This window comes from Notamacropus eugenii, chromosome 3 (assembly GCF_028372415.1).
Source record: "Notamacropus eugenii isolate mMacEug1 chromosome 3, mMacEug1.pri_v2, whole genome shotgun sequence".
NCBI classification, from domain to species: Eukaryota; Metazoa; Chordata; class Mammalia; order Diprotodontia; family Macropodidae; genus Notamacropus; species Notamacropus eugenii.
Window position 1 is genome coordinate 39,662,497 of NC_092874.1, and position 22,312 is coordinate 39,684,808.

At 39.4% G+C, this 22,312-nt stretch overlaps 1 protein-coding gene across 7 annotated transcripts in view; it reads left to right on the plus strand.

Moving 5' to 3' along the window:
- Positions 1-22,312, plus strand: part of NEK11 (NIMA related kinase 11) — a 283,992-nt gene that overhangs the window by 105,884 nt on the left and 155,796 nt on the right. For all 7 annotated transcript variants that reach the window (XM_072651314.1, XM_072651315.1, XM_072651313.1 and 4 more), the window contains 5 exons: positions 10,769-10,918; positions 11,017-11,095; positions 12,191-12,276; positions 18,761-18,880; positions 20,781-20,874. In XM_072651314.1, coding sequence (XP_072507415.1) covers positions 10,769-10,918; positions 11,017-11,095; positions 12,191-12,276; positions 18,761-18,880; positions 20,781-20,874 — 529 coding nt within the window. The remainder of the gene's footprint in view (positions 1-10,768; positions 10,919-11,016; positions 11,096-12,190; positions 12,277-18,760; positions 18,881-20,780; positions 20,875-22,312) is intronic.

Sequence of the window (22,312 nt, forward strand, 5' to 3'; positions counted from 1 at the left end):
CACATGTTGATATTATCTATGTTCTCCTATGTTTTTCTTTGTTTTGTTAAATATTTTCCAATGACATTTCAATCTGGTTCAGACCTCCTGTTTGACACCTCTGGTCTGGAAGAGCTCAGGTTCAAATCCTGACTTTGATACTTGCCTACTCTCAGCTTCACCTTGCGCACCTTCAGTGCCTCAGGCAACTCTTTTAGACAGAGGAATTGCACATCTTCATCATTAAAGGTAGTTTCCATATCAGGAGTTCCCCATATTGATGAAATCCTAGGTCCCAACAAAAAAATCCATAAAGCTTATGTTTTGTCAAAATTGTTCATGAGCCAAGTTCTTCTAATATATAATAAGAACATTCTGGTCTCCTATTTTGCTACTCTGCCATTAACAGTAGGGTGTGACTTGGATTGGTTCTTCCAGTCATGGTAATGTGCTTGCATTGATCCATCAACTCATATTTGTGAAGCATTGCACGGGTACAGTATGGACCCAAGGAACTGGACATATATTAGATATAGTTGGAAATCGCATTGATCCCAAGATCAGCGGTCTGGAGCTCCAGAGGTCATCTGGTCTAATCCCTTCACTTTACAGATGGGGAAACTGAGGCCCAGAAAGGCGAAGTCACTTGCCTAAGGTCACTCAGGGAGTAAGAGCCAGGATTCAAATTTAGGTCCTGTCATTGCAAGTTCATTGCTCTTTCCACAGTGTCCTAGCGCCTCCAACATCCATGTGACTGGAGAGAGTATGTGTTATTAACATTATCGCATCCGTGTATTAAATATGCCTCTTGGAGCTATGATGGCTGAATGTAAATTCTAGGAGTGCCTGACTTCATTCTAGAGAATAGTTTATATGTTGAGGGCCTAAATATTTTAGTATTTTAGAGAATATCAGAAGGATCTGAATAGAGAGGACTGAGGTAAAGACTATCATTTGCTCTTGGCGAGACATGAATGATTTGCTGCAAAGAACCAGAGAGCATTTGAAAGAAATACAAAAAGAAAACCCTCAAACACTTTTCATAAAAAACACTTTTCATAAAAAACAATTTTATGTGTCAATTTTTGTGTAATTAATTTTCAGCTTAGATGTAGGTTTTTTCCTTTTAAAATAGTTCTCATAAGGGTGTGGCCAAATTTGTTCCTTGTGGATAAGGGTTATTTCCTCCAGTCTTAACAGTATTTTCCTAGTGACATTTAATCATTGTATTTTAAAAAATCATCTCAAGAAAAATACATTGCTCTCCTTAGCCAATTTCTTCATATATCACGTTTTCAGTATGCTAGAATTTGTTTAACATTGACTGTTTTAACATCAATTCAGTAGCAATTCATATAAAGTGCCCCCACTTGCCTGTTATTCATAACTGACAATTTGTACCATGAAGATGGTTTATCTTTGCCATCTACTTCTAGATTTCCATGCTTCTCACACCCATGATAGTGTCTTATACAAAAGTGTCTGTTCATACAAAATACAAATTCATTTCTGTGATGGTATTTTTAAATACAAGAGCAAATATTCATTCTTATTACTTTACAACATAAACTCATTCTTTTTATCTTTATAATAATCAATCTTGCCTAGGACATTTCCAAGTACAAGTCCTGAATTTATACTTTGTGGAGCAAGGGATCAACATACGTTGATTTTCTCATTATAATTTGAATTCTCTATCACTAGGGAGATGCTGCTACCTAAACTACATCCTTGAGGTCTGAATAGCTTGGCTTCTCATGGATATCACATAGACTATATTGCACTTTTTCAACCCAATTATGCTTTTTCTATAAAGATAGAAAACCTAATTATTTTGTCACCATAGCAAAAGAGTCTATAACTACCCCTCATGACCAGATCCTAAATGCTGCTGTTTTCTTCTAGCAAATCCCAGGTTGATTTATTGCTGTTACTTATTGGTCCCTAGCTGCCACCATATTTTCTTCTGGGACTGCTATCCTAACTTCTACTCCAGCTTGTAGAACCCTAAATGCTCCCCTAACATTGCAGAAAACAACACATTTCCCCACTTTCTTATATATTTGAAAGCAATTTACTACAAAGCATGACAAAAAATCAACTAGTTGATGAAAAAAAAAAGAGGGAAAGTTGTATCAGTCAATCCCAGCATTCTGTGTATTCACTTTTAAATCAATCAATTCCAGTATTCACTCACTGAAAACTGGACTAGGGTCAGAGATCTAGACTTCCAAGTCAGGCTATTAGGTGTGCTCTCAATTTCAAGCCATTATCTTTTGTACAGTGTCTTCCTCAGAATGTAAACTCATTGAGACCAATGACCATTTTTGTTTTTTCATCATATTCTCAGCACTTAGCATCTGGCCTGATGCATAGCAGATAGTAGATGCTGATTGTTTGGTGAAGCTATAGGAATCTCAGTTCTTCAGTAATTTTCTTTCCCAATGAAATAAGCTCCTAACATGATGTCTTGCTATTGGACTAATTTCATCTTCTGGTTTGTGTGGTCCTCTCATTGGGTTCCTGATTCTGTATTTCAATGTACCTTGCACATTGGTAGGACCAGAGGTGTGCTAGGAAATGTTTAACAATCAGCGCTCTAGAAAAAATGTAATGACACATTTCAGAGTTTAATCTGCATTATTAACATTTTACATCACTTTCTTAAGTCTAGACACTCAACAAAGCAATAAAGTAAGCCCTAATTTATAACCTTTGTTTTAAAAAAATATCTTTTAGATTTAAAAATTTTTTAAGGTATAAATGCTTTTAAAAAAAAATTCCAAGGTATAAATACTCACACTGAAAATTTAACAGTTAACTTTCAGGAAACAGTTTGAACCAATTCCCAACACACCACTGGGTATGGCTAGGACAGTAGTGTGTCCTGAGCTCAACTAACAATGGACAATTCAATCTTTCTCGTTCTTTTTGCTGTAATTATCCTCCAGCCTTCCAATCTACGACTCTTGGATGATGTTCCTCTCTGAGTTGAAAATTGAGAGATCCCCAGTTTGCAGTAATAAAGATAGAAATTGAAACATATAGTATGTAATACAAATCTCTCTCCTTCCTCTTCTGTAATTCTAATGAGAGCTAAAGATCTTCCCAACCCATTAATGGACCCAGCCATTAAAGGAAGCATGATTAGGAGAGATTTTTTTTTTTTGTTAGAAGACCCACACCTTTTGTTAATTTATAATGAGGCATTGGTTCTCAAGGGTTGAGATGCCCTTTAGCTCTGAAAAGTTTATAAATACTCTGAGTGAGCTTTTACTTTGGAGCTTAGTTTTTGGAAGAAGATTTGTATGCCCAGTGATATTCTGGGAAGCCACTAAGGAATCCCCCAGCTTTGAAAACCTAAATGTTTGTGCTTCTCTCTCTGGTGAATGTGTATATATGTATCTAATGGTCAGACAGTTGGATTTGTGTGTTGATCTGTGATGTATGTATTGCTTATGGCAAGACAGTTGGAAGCCCTGTCCATTGGTTTTTATTTATGTTTTCTCCACAGTTCTGGGTGCTGATTTTTTCCCTTGAAATAACTGAATGATATATGTGATTGAATAAAGTAGATTGTTGACCCCTCAAAAATTGCTTTCCTTTAAGTAAAGCAGATCTAAGGATCTGTTCAACAGGCCCTCCTGGGTATGCTGGGGTCTTTGCCATTACACCTGCCCACAAGAGAAACGGAACAGTAAACATAATATTTACTGATGTGGTTAATTACCATAGTGATGTTAATAATAATAGTAGTAATGCATATTAGCCTATATGAAGTACTTTATGGTTTCTAAGCTCTTTACATTTAGCTACCAGGTCCTTAGAGCAAACCCATGACGTAGGTAGTAGGAGTATTAATATGTCCAGTAGCCCTGATCTAGTCTTGAGATATAGTTCTTGCAGAGCACTAGTACATGCTGATGGCATTCTCTGGGAACCTCAAATGAGCAGGCACACCCAACAAAAAGCAAAGTTTATTATATTTTTTCCTTTAAGACAGATAAAGCAATGGAAGAACCAGGAAAAACAATGAGATACTAGAAGTATAGAATGCTCCATCAATAACAATGGAGATAATCTGTCTCTTGATGATGGAATTCTTAGAATAGTTGTTCCCATCCCACCTGTACTTGCTTCTTAAAAAGAGACAACTCTTGAAACTGAAATTAGGCAGGATCTGAGTGAAAGAACATCACTGATAGCTCTCTCTAGGCTTGCCCAAGGCTTCTCTAGACTTGTGGTCAGGTTTACCCTGTGTAAACACCCACCTCAGCCTCACTTCTGCCTCAGGTTTCTGCTTATTCTGATTTTCCCTTTAGCAGGAGAGAATATTTCTTATCAGAAGAAATACTGTGCTTGTCTCTCCAGGTTCCCTTCCCTGCCTCTAGTTCCCCCTCTCTCATGGTCCCTCAAACAGAAGATGCTCCAGGTGCTGTAATCTGCAGTAATCTGCCCTTCCTCTGATGACTTTCTTCTTTAGAGCCCCTTCCACAGTGAGCTTCTCCTATTTCAGGGTATTTAGAAACTAGTGGACAGTGAATTCTCCTTATCAAAAGCTACCAAGTTTCTAATACCCAAAGTGTTAGCTTGCTCTGGATACTCATTGTCCTATTTTAAAGGGATCACAATACTGCCTTTAACACATTTGATTTTGTTTGTTTTTTTTTAATAAACAAAAAGCTAATTTCTCTCCCTCTTCCCTCCTCCCCTCCATTGGAAAAGAAAGAAAAACACCCCTTGTAACAAATATACATAGTCAAGTAAAACAAGTTCCTACGTTGGCCATGTCCAAAATATATATGTCTCAGTCTGCACCCTGAATCTGTAGCCTCTTCTCTGTAAGGAAATGAGAAGCATTTGTGATTGTGAATGGTTTGGATCATTGTCGCACAATTCAAAAAAATTATACATAACATACTGTGATATGAGTGAGTACTGATGTCATAAAATAATTTCTTCACAGTAGGGTTTTCCTTATTCTTTTTTTTGTTCTTGTGTCTTTCTTATTAGTCTGTGCTGTGTTTTTGTTTTTCATCTTTGTGTGCTCAGCGACACAGTGCCTTCAGCATGGTAAATAATAAATGTAATAGGCTTTAAGATAGGAGGGCCCTATAGGCAGGAAGAAGGGTTCACAGCCTGCATAGGTTTCTAGATATTCTTTCAGGGAGATAGTGCTGTCTTCTTCCTACCCTGGAGGAAGTCTTGGAGATTGTTTCTTTTTCTTTTTTAGTAATATTTTATTTTTCGCCAGAATTACAGGTAAAACAATTTTTAACATTTTTTGTTGGTGTTTTGAGTTCCAAATTCTGCCCTTTCCTTCATCCCCTCCTCTGTCCTTGAGACAGTGACAATCCGATGTAGGTTACGTATGTGTAATCATGTAAAACATTTCCACATTGGTCATTCTGTGGAAGAAAACACGGAAAGAAAGAAAAAAGGAAAGAAGAAAGGAAGGAAAGAAACAAAGAAAGAGACACCAGGATACACATAGCTCCGAACCCACAACCCATAGAACAACTACAAAGAAGTAACTCACGGTGAATTCTGCACCCAGAGGCCACAGAACATTGGAGCGAGGGAGATTTCTGTTCCGGAGAGACCTGCAAACCTCTCGTAAAAGGTCCTTCGTGCTGCGGACTGGGCGCCGGGACTGGGAGCTGAGTACAGCCCTGCCGTGGCCACGGCACCGAGAGGAACAGATCCGAGCGGGCTTCAGGGACGGGATCTCCAGCGGCCGCACAAGTACCTCCACCCACAGGTGACGGGGGTCGGTGAGAGAGTCCCTTTGGTGGGTCGAGGGGGGAGTGGGGTGCCCCCATGGCTCGGGCCCCCTCGGGAGACAGAAGCTGAGGGGCAGCGGCAGACCAGGGCTCTCCAAGCAGGCAGGAGCCTGGATCCATTGTTGAAGGTCTGTGCATAAACTCCCTGAGGGAACTGAGCCTGAGAGGCAGCCCTGCCCTCACCTGAGCATCTGAATTTAATCTCACACTGAATAGCAGCCCTGCCCCCGCCCAAAGCCCTGAGGCTGGAAGCAGCATTTGAATCTCAGACCCCAAACACTGGCTGGGAGGATCAGGAGGTGAGGTGGGTGTGAGAAAAATATTCAGAGGTCAAGTCACTGGCTGGGAAAATGCCCAGAAAAGGGAAAAGAAATAAGACTATAGAAGGTTACTTTCTTGGTGAACAGGCATTTCCTCCCTTCCTTTCTGATGAGGAAGAGCAATGCTTACCATCAGGCAAAGACACAGAAATCAAGGCTTCTGTGTCCCAGCCCACTCAATGGGCACAGGCCATGGAAGAGCTCAAAAAGAATTTTGAAAATCAAGTTAGAGAGGTGGAGGAAAAGCTGGGAAGAGAAATGAGAGACATGAAGTCAAAGCATGAACAGCAAATCAGCTCCCTGCTAAAGGAGACCCAAAAAAATGTTGAAGAAAATAACACCTTGAAAACTAGCCTAACTCAATTGGCAAAAGAGGTTCAAAAAGCCAATGAGGAGAAGAATGCTTTCAAAAGCAGAATTAGCCAAATGGAAAAGGAGATTCAAAAGCTCACTGAAGAAAATAGTTCTTTCAAAATTAGAATGGAACAGATGGAGGCTAATGACTTTATGAGAAACCAAGAAATCACAAAACAAAACCAAAAGAATGAAAAAATGGAAGATAATGTGAAATATGTCATTGGAAAAACAACTGACCTGGAAAATAGAGCCAGGAGAGACAATTTAAAAATTGTGGGCCTACCTGAAAGCCATGATCAGAAAAAGAGCCTAGGCATCATCTTTCATGAAATTATCAATGAAAACTGCCCTGAGATTCTAGAACCAGAGGGCAAAATAAATATTCAAGGAATCCACAGAACACCGCCTGAAAGAGATCCAAAAAGAGAAACTCCTAGGAACATTGTGGCCAAATTCCAGAACTCCCAGGTGAAAGAGAAAATATTGCAAGCAGCTAGAAAGAAACAATTCAAGTATTGTGGAAATACAATCAGGATAACACAAGATCTAGCAGCTTCTACATTAAGGGATCGAAGGGCATGGAATAGGATATTCCAGAAGTCAAAGGAACTAGGACTAAAACCAAGAATCACCTACCCAGCAAAACTGAGTATAATACTTCAGGGGAAAAATTGGTCTTTCAATGAAATAGAGGATTTTCAAGCATTCTTGATGAAAAGACCAGAGCTGAAAAGAAAATTTGACTTCCAAACACAAGAATGAAGAGAACCATGAAAAGGTGAACAGCAAAGAGAAGTCATAAGGGACTTACTAAAGTTGAACTGTTTACATTCCTACATGGAAAGACAATATTTGTAACTCTTGAAACATTTCAGTATCTGGGTACTGGGTGGGATTACACACACACACATGCACACATGCACACACACATAGAGACAGAGTGCACAGAGTGAATTGAAGAGGATGGGATCATATCTTAAAAAAAAATGAAATCAAGCAGTGAGAGAGAAAGATATTGGGAGGAGAAAGGGAGAATTGAATGGGGCAAATTATCTCTCATAAAAGAGGCAAGCAAAAGACTCATTAGTGGAGGGATAAAGAGGGGAGGTGAGAGAAAAACATGAAGTCTACTCTCATCACATTCCACTAAAGGAAAGAATAAAATGCCTACTCATTTTGGTATGAAAACCTATCTTACAATACAGGAAAGTGGAGGATAAGGGGATAAGCAGAGTGGGGGGGGATGATAGAAGGGAGGGCATGGGGAGGAGAGTGCAATTTGAGGTCAACACTCATGGGGAGGGATAGGATCAAAAGAGAATAGAAGTAATGGGGGACAGGATAGGATGGAGGGAAATATAGTTAGTCCTATACAACACAACTATTATGGAAGTCATTTGCAAAACTACACAGATTTGGCCTATATTGAATTGCTTGCCTTCCAAAGGGAAGGGGTGGAGAGGGAGGGAGCTAAAGAAGTTGGAACTCAAAGTGTTAGGACCAGCTGTAATGTTCTTACCACTAGGAAATAAGAAATACAGGTAAAGGGGTATAGAAAGCTATCTGGCCCTACAGGACAAAAGAGAAGACAGAGACAAGGGCAGAGAGGGATGATAGAAGAGAGAGCAGATTGGTCATAGGGGCAATTAGAATGCTTGGCGTTTGGGGGGGGAGGGGAGAAAAGGGGAAAAATTTGAAACCCAAAATTTTGTGAAAATGAATGTTAAAAGCTAAATAAAAAAAAAAAAATAGAAGAAATAAATATATGTTAAATGAACTACAGTAAATTTCTACCTTTACAAGTCCCTAGGAGGTGTATTAAAACAAATGGATTGGATAAAACTTGAAAAGTCCACTGGATGTGGATATGAGAAAAAGGAATGTGTCTAAGTGCTAAAATGCATAGGAGAAATTGAAGGGGAAATATTCCTCCTGATGCCTCATGGTGTGGAAGTGGCCAAATGCCAGCATGTCGTTTAAAAAAAATATTCTTAATGTGAATTCTATCACACAAATTATAATTTCTCATAACCTAAGTGTGAACATTATCCAGCTGTAATTGTTCTCTTGCTATTATCTTAAATACATTACCACTGAATTCAAAAAAAAAAAAAAAAAAAAGAAAGAGACACCAGACAACATTAGTTCTTTTTGGAGGCAGATAGCATTTTTCATCATAAGTCTTTTGAGATTGTCTTGGATCACTGTAATGCTGAGAATAACTAAGTCACTCCCAGTTATTCATCGTACAATGTTGCTGTGACTATGGACAATGTTCTGGTTCTGCTCACTTCACTCTGCATCAGTTCATTTAAATCTTTGCAGGCTTTCTGAAACTATCCTTCTTGTTATATTTCTTATAGCACAATAATATTCTATTACATTCATGTACCACAACTTGTCTTTGTATAAATGGATCCTTTTTGGAGACTCTTTCAAGAGAAGTGTTTGGAGACAGGGTTGGGGTTTTGTAAATGAGACATGGTGGTGTCAGAGATGTTGGGTATGAAGAAAATTAATCCAGGCTCCATGGAGGCAACTGGTGCCTTCATCCCCTGGGCTAGAGGAACAAGAATGTGGGGGGTGTCAGATTTTCCTCCCCAGAGAATTTGGGTAGCTAGTGAAGTACCACTTAAGCCATCCTTTTCTAATTCCAATTTCAGATTATCAAATAAAATGTTTATAAAGCACTTCTAAGCACAATGCCTGGCACATAGCAGACAGTAATTAAATGCTTGTTCTTATCATCTCTCCCTCCCATTCAAGAGGATGGTTTGTCTTTTCTTTGTCCTAGGATAATATGAGTAGGAGTTTACTTTCTAGGCTAGAGCTGGGATCATACATTTTCATTCACTTCTCCTCTCCTGCTCTCACACCTAAGCAAAGAAAGACCTCTGAAGGTGTGGAGTCCAGGGCAATGCCTAGTGAGTAGGAGTTGTCTGGTTGGAGAAGAAAAGATGTGGCTGGACCTACCAAATAACACTGAAGGTGGAATGCAGAGGAGGCAGTACTTTTCCAGTTTCTACCTGGACTCATACAAAAGGCTAGATCAAATTGGGTCATGTTGAATCTTACAAACACAAATTTCTATGCAAATCCACTGAAAAATTACAATATTATAATAGAAATATTAACCAAATCTCTTTAAGAAGATTTGCTTAGATATCCACATTCAGAAGAACTACAGAGTCAGCATGCAGAGCGAAGCAGACTGTTTTCCTTTTTGTTATGCTTTGTTTTTCTTTCTCATAGTTTCTCCCATTTGTTATAATTCTTCTATGCAATATGAATAATGGGAAAATATGTTTAATAGGAATATATGTATCGAACATATATCAGATTGCATGCAGTGTTGGGGAGGGAGGGGGAGAATATTTAAAACTTATGGAAGAGAATGTTGAAAAGTAAAAATAAATAAATAAATTTTTTAAAAAGAAGAGTTTTTTATGACTCAGACATACTGTCTTTCAGGGTTATTTCAAAACTGTTTTGGACAAATCCAGGACTTGAGTATTCTAGACTATCATACTCAAAACAGAGGTTTTTTGTTGTTTTTTTTTTTTTTGTTTTAAATAAAATGATTTCATTGGTGTGTGGAAATCTGAATGGAAAATCTACTTCACCAATCCAGATAAGCACTACTTCTGTAACTTATAGTCTTAGAAAATTGCCTGGTAGCAGCAATAAGTTAAATAACTGTCCATGACCACTTAAGAAGCATAGCCAAAGGCAGGGCTTATACCTTGATTTTCCTAACGCCAAGTCCAGTCTACCCATTATGCCCAGCTGTATCTCAGACAAGCATTAGAACATTCAGTTGTTCATGCAAGTAGTTATCTACTTGGAAGACGGATAGAGGATGTCCTAAGATTGGTAAACAATGAGTTTGTTTAAATGACTATCTGAGGCAGGCTTTGAATTCAGGTCTTTCTCACTCCAAGTCCAGTGCTCCTTGCACCATGCCATCCAACTGTCTTAGTAAAAACTGCAAAAAGCAAAGTTGAGGATTCTAAATGTTTGGAACTCTCTGTCTGTGTCCGGGCTGCCTCAAGCTAACAAGGCCTTCATGCGTGGTTTTTTCTGTAGTTCCACAGCTGTCCAAGATTAGCTTTTGATGCCCATTTCACTTCTTTCTCTGCAAATCTACATTGAAACAGACAGGAGCAGTGCAGAGTTGGGATTTTCCATCAGGCAAAGAAAGTAGATGGAGGTGCTTCGCTGTCATGCTCCAGTGGGCTCATGACTGTGGGTGATAAACACCTCTGGAATTGCACCTTACCCTCCTTTTCCCCATACCTCCATTTAAAATCTTTGTCTTTGTTCTTCTAGGTCACTGGCATGCATTCTGTATGAGCTTTGCTGCATGAATCATGCATTCACTGGTCACAATTTCTTGTCCATTGTTTTAAAAATCGTTGATGGTGACACACCTTCTCTTCCTGCTAGATACCCAGAGGAGCTGAATGCCATCATGCAAAGGTAGATGAAATACAGATTTTCTCCACCCATCTGACTTTAGCTTTGCATTTATATTTTCAATCTTTTGAAAAAAATGTGTTTTTTTTTTGACATTACAGCATGTTGAACAAGAATCCTTCATTGAGACCGTCAGCAATAGAAATTTTAAAAATCCCTTATATAGACGGACAACTGCAGGTATTTATATGAAAAAGATAGAGAAGAGCCCTTATTAGCATTTAAATAAGAATCGTGTGCCTCGAAGAGATGCTTTTGGGAGTAAGATGCATTAGGATTCATTGAGAATAGGAAAAATGAGATTAAAATGTAGGGAAGGGACTTCTCAGACATGACAGCTTCTTTGTAGGAGAGGATACCTGGTGTATCCTTAGATGTAGGGAGTCAGGGTTGAAGTTTTGCACACTAGCCAAAAGGCCATCCTGGATGTCATGCATTTTGGTGTTATCAGCAAAACTCTCGGTGAATGTATTTAGAAAGACAAGAACATACTGAAATCTGGCATTTTGCTAGACCATCCTTAAAGATTGGGACTGGGTTTTTGTTTTTTGTCTTTGAATCCCCAGCTTCTAGATAGCGCCTTGCATATAATTCACTCAAGGCACCAAATAAATGTTTATTGATTTGAATGAAACTTACCCTCTTATTATTGAAACCTTCCGATCAATTAGGTGAATTTAAAATGTAAGCACCTTGAGGGAAGGAACTATTTTTGCCCTTTTTGTGCCCCAAGTATAGTGTCTGGCACAGAGTACGTGCTTCGTAAGTGCTTCTTGGTTGATTTATGCTGTTTCTGTGTAGATGGCCCTCTGTAAATGGTGAGCTGGCTGTATGTAGATGGTGAGAAGGAAGCTAATTATTCACTCTCTAGGAGTAGTTTGGTCTTTACTCTTTTAGGTTACAGTCTATCTCTTTTATTTGGCCTAAGTGGATCTCAGAGAGACCACTTGTCTTAAAAAACTTTTGCTGCACTCTTCTCTAGTCAACAAGATGATGCCCATGTGCGTTGATTGATGAAATGAAGTTTTTAAGGGACAGAGGGAAAGGGACAGCTAATGTCTTATTAGACCGCATTGTCTGAGACTCACGCCTTCATTAAAGAAGGAAGAAAAAGCAAATCGTCGCCTCATTTGCAGGCTTTTGCTTTGGTTAATGATGTATTTTTAGTCTGTGGATGGTTTGAGGGTCGGAGGTGAAGTAGATGAAAATGTCATATGACAGTTTTGTGCTTCCAGAAAGATCATTAACTTTGTCGGGACTACTCTTCTTTGGCAGTGCATGATGTGTAAATATTCCAGCATGACTCTGGAAGACAAGAACTTGAACCGCCAAACAGAATCAACTCATCTCATTAATGCCATGTGAGTAAATTGGTTTTTTGTTTTTAAAAAAACTACATTTCAGGCTGGAGGATCATTAAGCACATTTATCTTTATAGGTCTATTAGTGCTGAATTTTTTGTAGAAGAGTTCCTGCAGTCCACGAATGCAGAGAAGCAGGGGTGGCTTGATGACGTTGTATCATCATCAATGATTACTAAACATCCTTCCAACTCTAATAATCTGTGATTCCATGATAAACACTGCAGCTATTTGAGGGGAAAGGTTTTTAAATTTTCTCATAAATAAAAAAAAGGACTCAGAGAATGACATGGACTTCAGTTTCCTCATCTGTAAAATGAGAAGACTCATGACTGTGGGTCTTGAGTCCCTTTTCCCCAGTGGAAGCAAATGAAAGTCATAAAAACTTAAACCAATACGCAGCCCACTCATCTGTAGGGGATCGCTGTTCTTATCTTGCAAATACATTAAGAAATTAAAATCCAAAGCACTTAGTGATATTTATACTGATGTGCCTTCCATACAGGAAACACAAAAGACTTTCATTTATTGTTTGGTTAATTTAAAACTGGCAAAATATTATTCATAACCCTCTTTTGAAAAAACATCCCTGTGAGATTCAATGGAAAATTTTTTTAAAAGTGTTTCCCTAAGACATATCCTCTGAAATAAGAACTAGAAAATGGGTGCTTTTAAAAGTCTTTCATTATGACTTGTTTTGGATTTCCACCTTATGTCATCCCAGCTTTCTACTTTATTGAGAGAAGAGTTAATCCTATGATTTCGTAAGTCTAATCTCTTTTCCATGTGATAGCCCTTCAAGTGCTTAAAGACATTTAAAAATGGCTCTCCCTTCCCCAACCTTTCTACCCAAGTCAGTTCTTCAGGCTAACCATCGGTATTTAAAACTCTCTTTGTATGCAGTGATCTAGAAGCTCATCACCATCTCCCTTGTCCTCCTCTGGATCAGAGAATCTCAGAAGTGAAAGTGCTCCTGAAGGAGTTCCATCGCTAACATAAATGACAATTAGTCTATCGTGTAGTCTAGCTTATCAGTGCCCTTCCTGACACATGGCTCTAAGAACCTAAAAACACGTTTAGTCTGATCGGACTGTTGTTCTGCCTGTAGCATCATTCTTAGTGTTCATTGTTGACTCATTTTGGGCATGCAGTCCACTAAAACCTGCAAATCTATTTTCATTTTGACTGCTGTTTATCTATGCCTTCCCTGTCTTAGACCTGTAATGATGAATTTTAAACTCAAAAGTAGAAGACTTTACATTTATCCTAATTAGATTTGGTAACCTGCCAAGATCTTTCTGGCTCCTGACTCTGACTTCCAGCATGGTAGCTGTCCTCTGTAGCTTTGTTTCAGCTTCATATGTAATGAGCATGTTATCTGTGGCTTTATGCAAACTCTGTCCTATTTCATTTACATGTGTGGAGTAGTGATCATCATCATTAAAAATATTGATAAAGTACTTAGCATCATGCTTGGTACACAGTAGGCACTTCATAAATCTTCCCTTCCCTCCCCTATTGAAATTGGTATTCCACCCTACATGGATGAGAACAGAAAGGGAGGGAGATCAGAGATAATTCAGTCTTCTCATTTTACAGATGAGGAAACTGAAGTCCATGTCATTCTCTGAGTCCTTTTTTTTATTTATGAGAAAATTTAAAAATCTTTCCCCTCAAATAGCTGCAGTGTTTATCATAGAATCACAGATTATTAGAGTTGGAAGGATGTTTAGTAATCATTGAGTTAAATTCTTCTACTTATGAGAACACTGAGGCCTTTCTTGAGGTAGCACAGTGAACATTTAGGACCAGCACTTGGTATGTTATTACTCGGTCTCCTGACCCTTGGTTAAGTACCTGCCCCATTCTGGCATGTTTACCATCACTGATTCTATCTAAATGGTGAACTAACTCCAGCCTGTGCAGCTTAAGGCTATTGAGTTCAGATTTGCCTTTAAAAGAGAATTATTAGGGGACAGCTGCATAGGTTTCTACCCTAAAGCCCACTTTTCTGTGACCAGCCATGGGTCCACCGTGTTCCTCAGTACTATAATTGTCCCCAGGAACTCAGAATGACCAGTACAGTTAAAGGCTTTCCTAGAAACACAATAACTCTTCACTCAGTAGCAATTTCTTTAGCATGCATAGCACTGCCCCAGTGGGAAAGATTTAGACAGTATTATATTCAGGGAGAGCGTTTGATTTATGGTCATTTGACCCTGAGGGTATTTTGTACTACTTGCATATGAAACATTCATGCTTCAAAAAAAATTTTGTGTGAGCAGGGGGATTGAGGCCCCTTTAAGTGAGATAAGTAGGAAAGAGAAGAATTTTGAGCTCAAGGTAGATTTTGAGACAGAAGGAGAGAGAAGAGACTTGTTTCTATTGCTTCATTGAGAACTGGGATATTTTTTGGCATAAATTATCAGAGTAATTGATTCAATTTCAGTCCCTTAGAATCATTGCCTTTATGTACAGATTGGAAAGTATAACTGACTCATCTTAATGTAGAATATCTGGGGACCAGAATTCAATACTGGGCCTCCCGATGAATCCCCGCAGGGTGACACTGGATTTAACTTTCCCCACCTTCCTTAGACTAGCAATAGGTTAGGATTCTGATTCCTTTGCTCACCTGAAGGGATGTTTTTAGGACTTCTCCAGAAAGAAATCTATTGGATTATTATATTGACATTTATAGAGAAACAGCATAACTTAGATCAAATCCAAAAGTAGTTCCCAAATCTCATTTTATTCTCCTCTATCAAATCTATTAGAGCTATGAAGATCCATTTAAGTTTTCTCTCCCTTCTATGACCCATTATATTATAACAACAACAACAAAAAGCTATCTGTTAAGTGCCAGAAGAAAGCAACTCAACTTTAATTTTCTAGGTTCTAGCTTGGTTTACAGATAATGGTGTAAGTGTGAATTTTAGGTCACCAAATAGAATTTTTCAAAGGTTCCCTACTTCAGCACACTGTCCGCACGAATGACTTCCCATGTACTTTGAGCTGTCTTTTGTTTCTCCTTTAATTCCCTGAACTTTGGTCTCCCCATCTGCTAAGGTGGAATTCTTGCATTTGGTTCCAGAGACATTCTAGGGATTTGAGAATGTATCAGGGCACATCTGAGGCTTGTCAAGAGAGAAGGCCCTTTTAGATAGAAACTTAAAGAGTTTCTGTTCACCTGAAAGTTGGTCTTGGCAGCCTAGGATAGAACCCTACTTTCTTGGGTCCACCTTGGAGAAGACCATAATGAGCCAAAGGTCCCAAAGAATATTTGAGTTCTGGAGCCTGGAGTCAGATCAGGTTCTAGGGCTAATGAAACTGTATATCAGGAGATAAAGCTGTCTTTCTGTGCAGATGTATTTGATGATTACAGACTGTGAACCGAGGCCTAGAAGGTACTTAGACATCATTTGCTTATGAGTTAACAGGATGGTAGCAGGGTCTTTTAACCTTTATTTGGGTGCTGGATCCCCTTGGCAATCTGGTGAAGACTGTGGATTCCTTCTCAGAATATTGTATGTAAATGCATAAAATAAAATATATTGGGCTAAAAGGAAATTAATTATATTGAAATATAGTTATTAAAATATTTTTTAAAATCTTTTAAAAATAGAATCTGGAACTCAAAACTTTTTAAAAGATGTTAAAAATTGTTTTAACAGGTACTTTAGGAAAAATAAAATATTATATTAAAAAAAAACCAAAAAATTATTTTTGTGGATCCCAGGTTCAGATCCCTTTGATTACAGGATCATAGATCTAGAGGTGATGGAGACCTTCACAGGCCATACAGATCCAACCTTGGATCATCAAATCTTTCCTGGTGCTGGCCCTGTCCTTGAGAATGCTCTAGAAATGATCTCTACCGATATGTTTAGAGCTGGAATGGACCAGAAGGATCTAGTTCAAGTCCCTTTTCTTTTTCAGATGAAAAACCTGAGGTCTAGAGAGGCCATGCATGGCACAAGTGGTAGAGCAAGGCCTTCTGACTTCAAATCCAGTTCTCCCTGATGTCCTTTACCAACCCCCAAGTCTATGAGAAACTGATTCTCCTTCATATTCTAAAGCCTGGTTTTCGCTGAGCTGCCATGATCCCCACCTTCCTTTGGCAGCTCCAGCAAGGAGATGCTGATCAGTTCTATAATGGTGAAAAGGCAGGAATTCTGGAGTCAGGACACAGGTATTAGAGAAATGAAAAGCCCTAAAAAATTTGGATGCAAAGCTTATGTAAACTACCTTTAAGAGAGTTGTAATGGGAAGGAAGTGTCTTATAGTCCTCTGGTTGGGGTGTACTCTTTCTCTAACTGCTTTTCGCGTCTCCTTGAACACCTCTTTTTAGTTTTTTTCTATTATGTTCATTCTTTAATAATAGAGATGTCCACAATTTGGGGCAGCTAGGTGGATAGAGTACCAACCTGAGTTTACATCTGGTTTCAGATACTTACTAGCTGTGTGACTTTGGGCAAGTCACTTCACCCTGTTTGCCTCAGTTTCCTCATCTGTAAAATGAGATGAAGAAGGAAATGACAAACCACTCTAGTATCTCTGCTAAGAAAACCCCAAATGGGGTCATGAAGAGTCAGACACAACTGAAAAATCACTGACCACACAACACACGATCAAAGATCTTATCTTAACTGAATTCATTTAATCAGTCACATACAATCCAGGTTTATGCTCTTATAAATTCCGCAGTTCCCTGTGGATTGCTGCTTGGATACTCAAAAGACATAAAATACCCATTGTAATAGACACCAAGCTATTCTTACCTAACCTCTCCCCATACCAAGTGCCTACTATATCTTATTGACTTGAAAGTTTGGTTAAAGAAAAGGCAACAAACTAAATGCATACATTTTAATTCTTATTATTTCCTTTAAAATAACGGTTATATAGATCCATGGAGCCAGGATCAGACCTGACTGCTCGGTATAGGAATAGTCAGGCTTAAATACATTTTACCATGAGAAAGGAACTCTCTTAGTTGAACAAATTCTAAATTTAGTGAGATAAGACAATTAAACAAAGTACTATCAGTTAGAATTTATGATTCCAGGCTGTGTGTATAGCATATGTCTCTATGACACAAGATAAGGAGAAAATCCCACTACTCTGGTGGCAAGCATCCTGCCATAAACAGGTCTTTGAAATTGCTGACACAGGAAAGGGTATTTTTAACAGAGTTGACAAAGTTTCAATTGAAATTATGACTCAGGATATCTGTGTTTTCTTTACCATTGACATGCTATAAAAAATAGAAAACGTCCCATTATTCAAGATAGTATAAATGTTAAGTCAACACCTGTGTGGGGAAGCACGAACCCCCCCTTGCTCAAATTGACTGCTCAGAGGTGTCTCCAAGTAAAAACAGAAAGTCTCCTTTATTTGGTTCACACGAGAAGCAGGCAGTCCCTTCACCAGTAAAGCTGGAGTCGGGAGGTGCCTTACAGAAGCAGAATGGCAATTTATATACACCCTGACATGGAAATCCTCCTCCCACCGCTGACCATTATTCTTATTGGCTGAGAAACAAGGTCTTACATTCTAGGCGCAAAATCTAACCAATCCCTTTTGGAACTGGGTTCAAATATCCTGCTCCCAGACATTACAAAGGCCTTGAAAATTCATGTCATCATATGCAAATTAGGAATTGAAAATATATGCAAATGAAGCATTGATGACTCATGCAAATTGGACATTGAGAACTTATGCAAATCAGGTGGACCTGTGTGAGGACTGCAGACTGCATGTGCATATGCAGATTAGGTGTTGAGGAGTTAGTGAGTCATATCCAATCATTGATTCTAATGCAATACATAGACTTATATGGAAATCACCTGACTCTGGAGGAATGGAAACCTGGGTCTAAGGTCTCTTCCACTCCAGGGAGAAGACTCCATATCCCTGAGAAGTCTTCACTAAATCTGTTCCCATTCAACCCCTATCTGGCTTTGCTGACATAAGAGGAAGTATTTTCTGAGTTTGCTTCAGAGAACAATGAGACTATTAGGTCCAGACTCATCTTAATTCACACTCTGGCCCTTATTAAAGTTCAAAATTTATATTAAATATTATCAGTCTCAAAATGGATGTAAGGAATGTTTGTTAGATCTCCTTGAAATAGCCCAGTCCCTAAAAGTGTTTTTCTATGTATCCCACAGCTGACTGATGAGGCTTTAAGCTGTGAAATTATGAATTACAAAAACTAGTCATTAACAACAAAATGAGCAGGTATTTGGATAGTTTACATAATTTGCTTTTAAATAAAAGTGTAATTTGAAAATGATTGCCTATTAACTGCCATCCCAGTTGGCTCATTACCCAACTGCATGATTTTTATCTTGATGTCCCTGAGATGTTTCAGCTGTCTTTATAATATAATGATACTAATGTAAAATATTTGTTTATTTTTTTCCAATTGCATTTGGCATGGGAATGTGGGTGTATTGTGGGGGCCTTTTATTATTTATAGGCAGAGAAAGATCCATCTACAAACCCTGCGGGAGCTGTCTGAAGTACAAAAAATGACTCCACGAGAGAGGATGAGACTGAGGAAGGTGCAAGCAACTGATGAAAAGGAAAAGAAGCTTAAGTAAGAGACTTTTCCATATCTTAACCCGCATCTTTTGTAAGTGCTCAAGCCAGAAGAATCAGAATTAACATGCTTCATAGTCTCGCAGCAGGCACACTTCTCCCAATTAAGTGAAGGATTGACTTTCAGGCCATTACTAATAAAATAGAAGCAACATCAGCACCATGGCTAGGGTCATGCAGCCAGGACCTTTTCCCCAGGTGTCAACATTGGTCAGGTGGGGGCCACAGGACCTGCTTCCTCTTTGCAGTAGTTTTAGTAATTCATAGTTGTAAGACTTCTTTTCTTGTATCTCAGTGGCCCCCAGCTTATACCCCTTATGTGGATTGGGGGGATGACTGGCCCCAGGAAAGTGCAAGGCAACCAGCCAAATCATGATCTGGTAGAGTTTGGAGAAGGGAGAAGTAATGGGCTCCCCTTTTCCTGGCAGCAGTGTGCCTCCACAAGATTAGGGGGAACTAGTGGGAGTAAGGTCAGGGGCCATCAGAGGTCAGGGAGGGGTGGAGTACAAGTATGCCCCTTCCTGGCATTGTACTTAGAGTCAGGTTATCTTTTCCAGGATCTGCCTGCCTGGCCACTCCCCTACCCCCAAATAAATTGATTCTAAGTGCTAGGATTCCTAGTTATGTCTCAGAGTATAACAGTAATTATAATCCTAGTAGCTTTCATTTGTATGGCACTTACCAAATGTGATCTTATCTGATCTCACAACAACCCTGGGAGGTTGAAGCTATTATTATCATCCCCATTTTAGAGATGAGTGAACTGAGGCAAAGGGACTTTCCCAGGGCATAAAGCTAGTAAGTGTCCGAGGCTGGATTTGCACTCAGGTCTTCCTGGCACTGGACACCATGTCACTTAGCTACCGTAATGAACTGAGAAGCTACATTTTTAACTGACCCTTTCTGTAAGCATCAACTAGCAAGGGATGATAAAAACGTGGAGGGGGTGAATAGGATTACTTCCCATCAGTTGCTGCTTTCTGGAATTCCTTGTGGCTTTCCTATAACGTATAATGGGGCCCTAGGGGAAGCTCTCCTCTGCCATGTTCTCTGGGGTGTAGAATATACCACAATTCATCTTCCCAGTAAAGAACTTACTGGAAAAAATGGTTGAAAATTGGAAAGGAGGGAACTTTTTGCATGTGAAATGAAACCTTTCAAAAAGCCTGTGTTTGGGCCATGCTGAACATTCACCCTGCTTCTTGGAGGCAGTAATTATAGGGAAACTTGTATTCCTGAATGGCCCTGGACCCTCCATTCTTGAGAAGCCATCCAAGCAGTTTGTGAATTATCTCGGTCTTTACCTTCAGCCTTTCCTGGCAGCCTTTTTGCCATTTTTGGCCTCTGGCAATGGGAGATGTCCAGCAGGGCCAAGAAAAGGAAGGAAACTCATTCCTGCATCTTTCCCTCCTTGTCAATATCCCTGGTAAAGCGATTTAGGAAGAAAGGAGTCTGGGAAGGATCTCTCAGTTTCACTGATTCTGGCACCTCATCTTGTCCAGCCCTGGATTATTGAGTGAAGGTTGTGTTTCCTAATCTTACCAAAAAAAATACCTCCCCCCTCAAAAAAAATAAAGGAAAAAAGAAAGAAGAAAAAGAAAATTTCTCAACTTTGTACAAAGAGGAAAAATAATTTGTATTTTGTTCTTAGACTTTACAATCTTATGTGTCTCTTCTAATGTAAATACCTCCTCCAGGATGCCACATGAACTCTGGTCCCGAATTTAGGAAGTAGGAACAGGGAGAGAGGGAAGCTTTGCCCAGGACCCCAACCTATGTTGGCAGCCAGAAATCTCCCCTCTATTACAAGAGAAAATAGACTTGGTCTATGTGATACTGGTGTAATTTTTATCCACTTATATTATGCTTACATCTGTGCACACACTCTTGATTTGCAGAAAGTTAGCTGAAGAAAAATATGAAGAGAATGCCAAACGAAGGCAAGCATTGCGATGCCAGCCATGTCAGCAGTTGGGTGTAGACATGCTGCATGTAAGTCTTTTTGAGTTTGTACTCAACACCTCATGCCTGTTCTGGGTCCACATTCTACCTTTGTGTTACCCACGATTGGCACCCTTGGCTCACCATCTGTTGTGGCTTTAGGGAGGAGCATCAGGATATATCGAAGTGCTTTACTGGCCCATATTAGCTTAGGCATATTACTGTGGATAGAAGATTTGAATGTCCCCATGGCCTAGAAACTCAGAATGGCACATTTGTAAAGGCCCATCCCTCCTCCCACCCAACCTCACAGCGCCATAGATGCTGACCTGCAAGGAATTATAGAAGCCATCCCATCCAGCCCCTTCATGTTACAAATGAGGAAGCTGAGGCCCAAGAAGTTAAGTGAATCGCCCAAAGTTACAAAGCTAGCAAGTGCCAGAAGCAGGATTTGAACCCAGACCCTCTGAATTCATAGCAATTGCTTCTTTTTTTTTGACTGTACTATGTCTGCTCCATACTTCCCGATGATAATAGCATTTATATAGAACTTTGATAATTTGCACATGTTATCTTATTTTACTTTAACCATGGGAGGTAGGTACTGTTATTCCCATTTTACGTATGAGGAAATGGAGACAGGCCTAGGTTAAGTGACTTGCCCAGGGTTACACAGCTAGTAAGTGCCTGATGCTGGATTTGAACTTAACTCTTCCTGACTCCAGGTCTGGTCCTCTATCCACTATATTACTTGCCTTACCATGCTGCATTTCCTCTCTCCAAATGTCATTTAAGCAGTGGTCCAGGATACCCTGCCTTTGTCATCGTTCACCTTCACGGTGATGATTCTGATCTGATTCTGCCCAGATGCAACCCTCCTATTGCCTGACAAATGGTCTTTAAGAGTTATCCTGGAGGAAAAATTCATCCTTCTGAAACTGTCTAGTTGGTTAAGAGGAAGAGAATAAGCATTGATATAATGTCTGCTATGTGTCAGGCACTGTGCTAAATGCTTTACAGGTATCATTGGATGAGCCCTTCTGAACTTAGTGTTAGAAACATGCTTGACACATGAAAAGATTTCAAGGAAAATTTATAACAAAAGAATTCAGAGGAATTGAGCACTTTGGCCAAAGTGGACCCTACCTCTCTTTTCAGGAGGAGCAAGTACTTTCTACCTTCATTCCCCCCGAATGAACAGGTAGTTCCCAAGTAAGACTACAGGAAGACTACAATTTGTTCAAACCAATGCAAGCCCTTTATGTTGTTCTGAATTTTGGACTTCCCACCACACCATCTGTTGCCTACATGACTTCATGTTCTCCTCACTGGTAGGCTTTCCCTCAAACAGCTTGTCAAGCCTGCAGATAAGTTTCTGACCTTTAATGTGACCTTGCTAGGTCACAACTCTGATCACTTAAAGCTGGGATGAGTTTTTACCCTGTGGACACAAAACTCTTTCCTGGATTTCCTATATTAGCTAGATTAG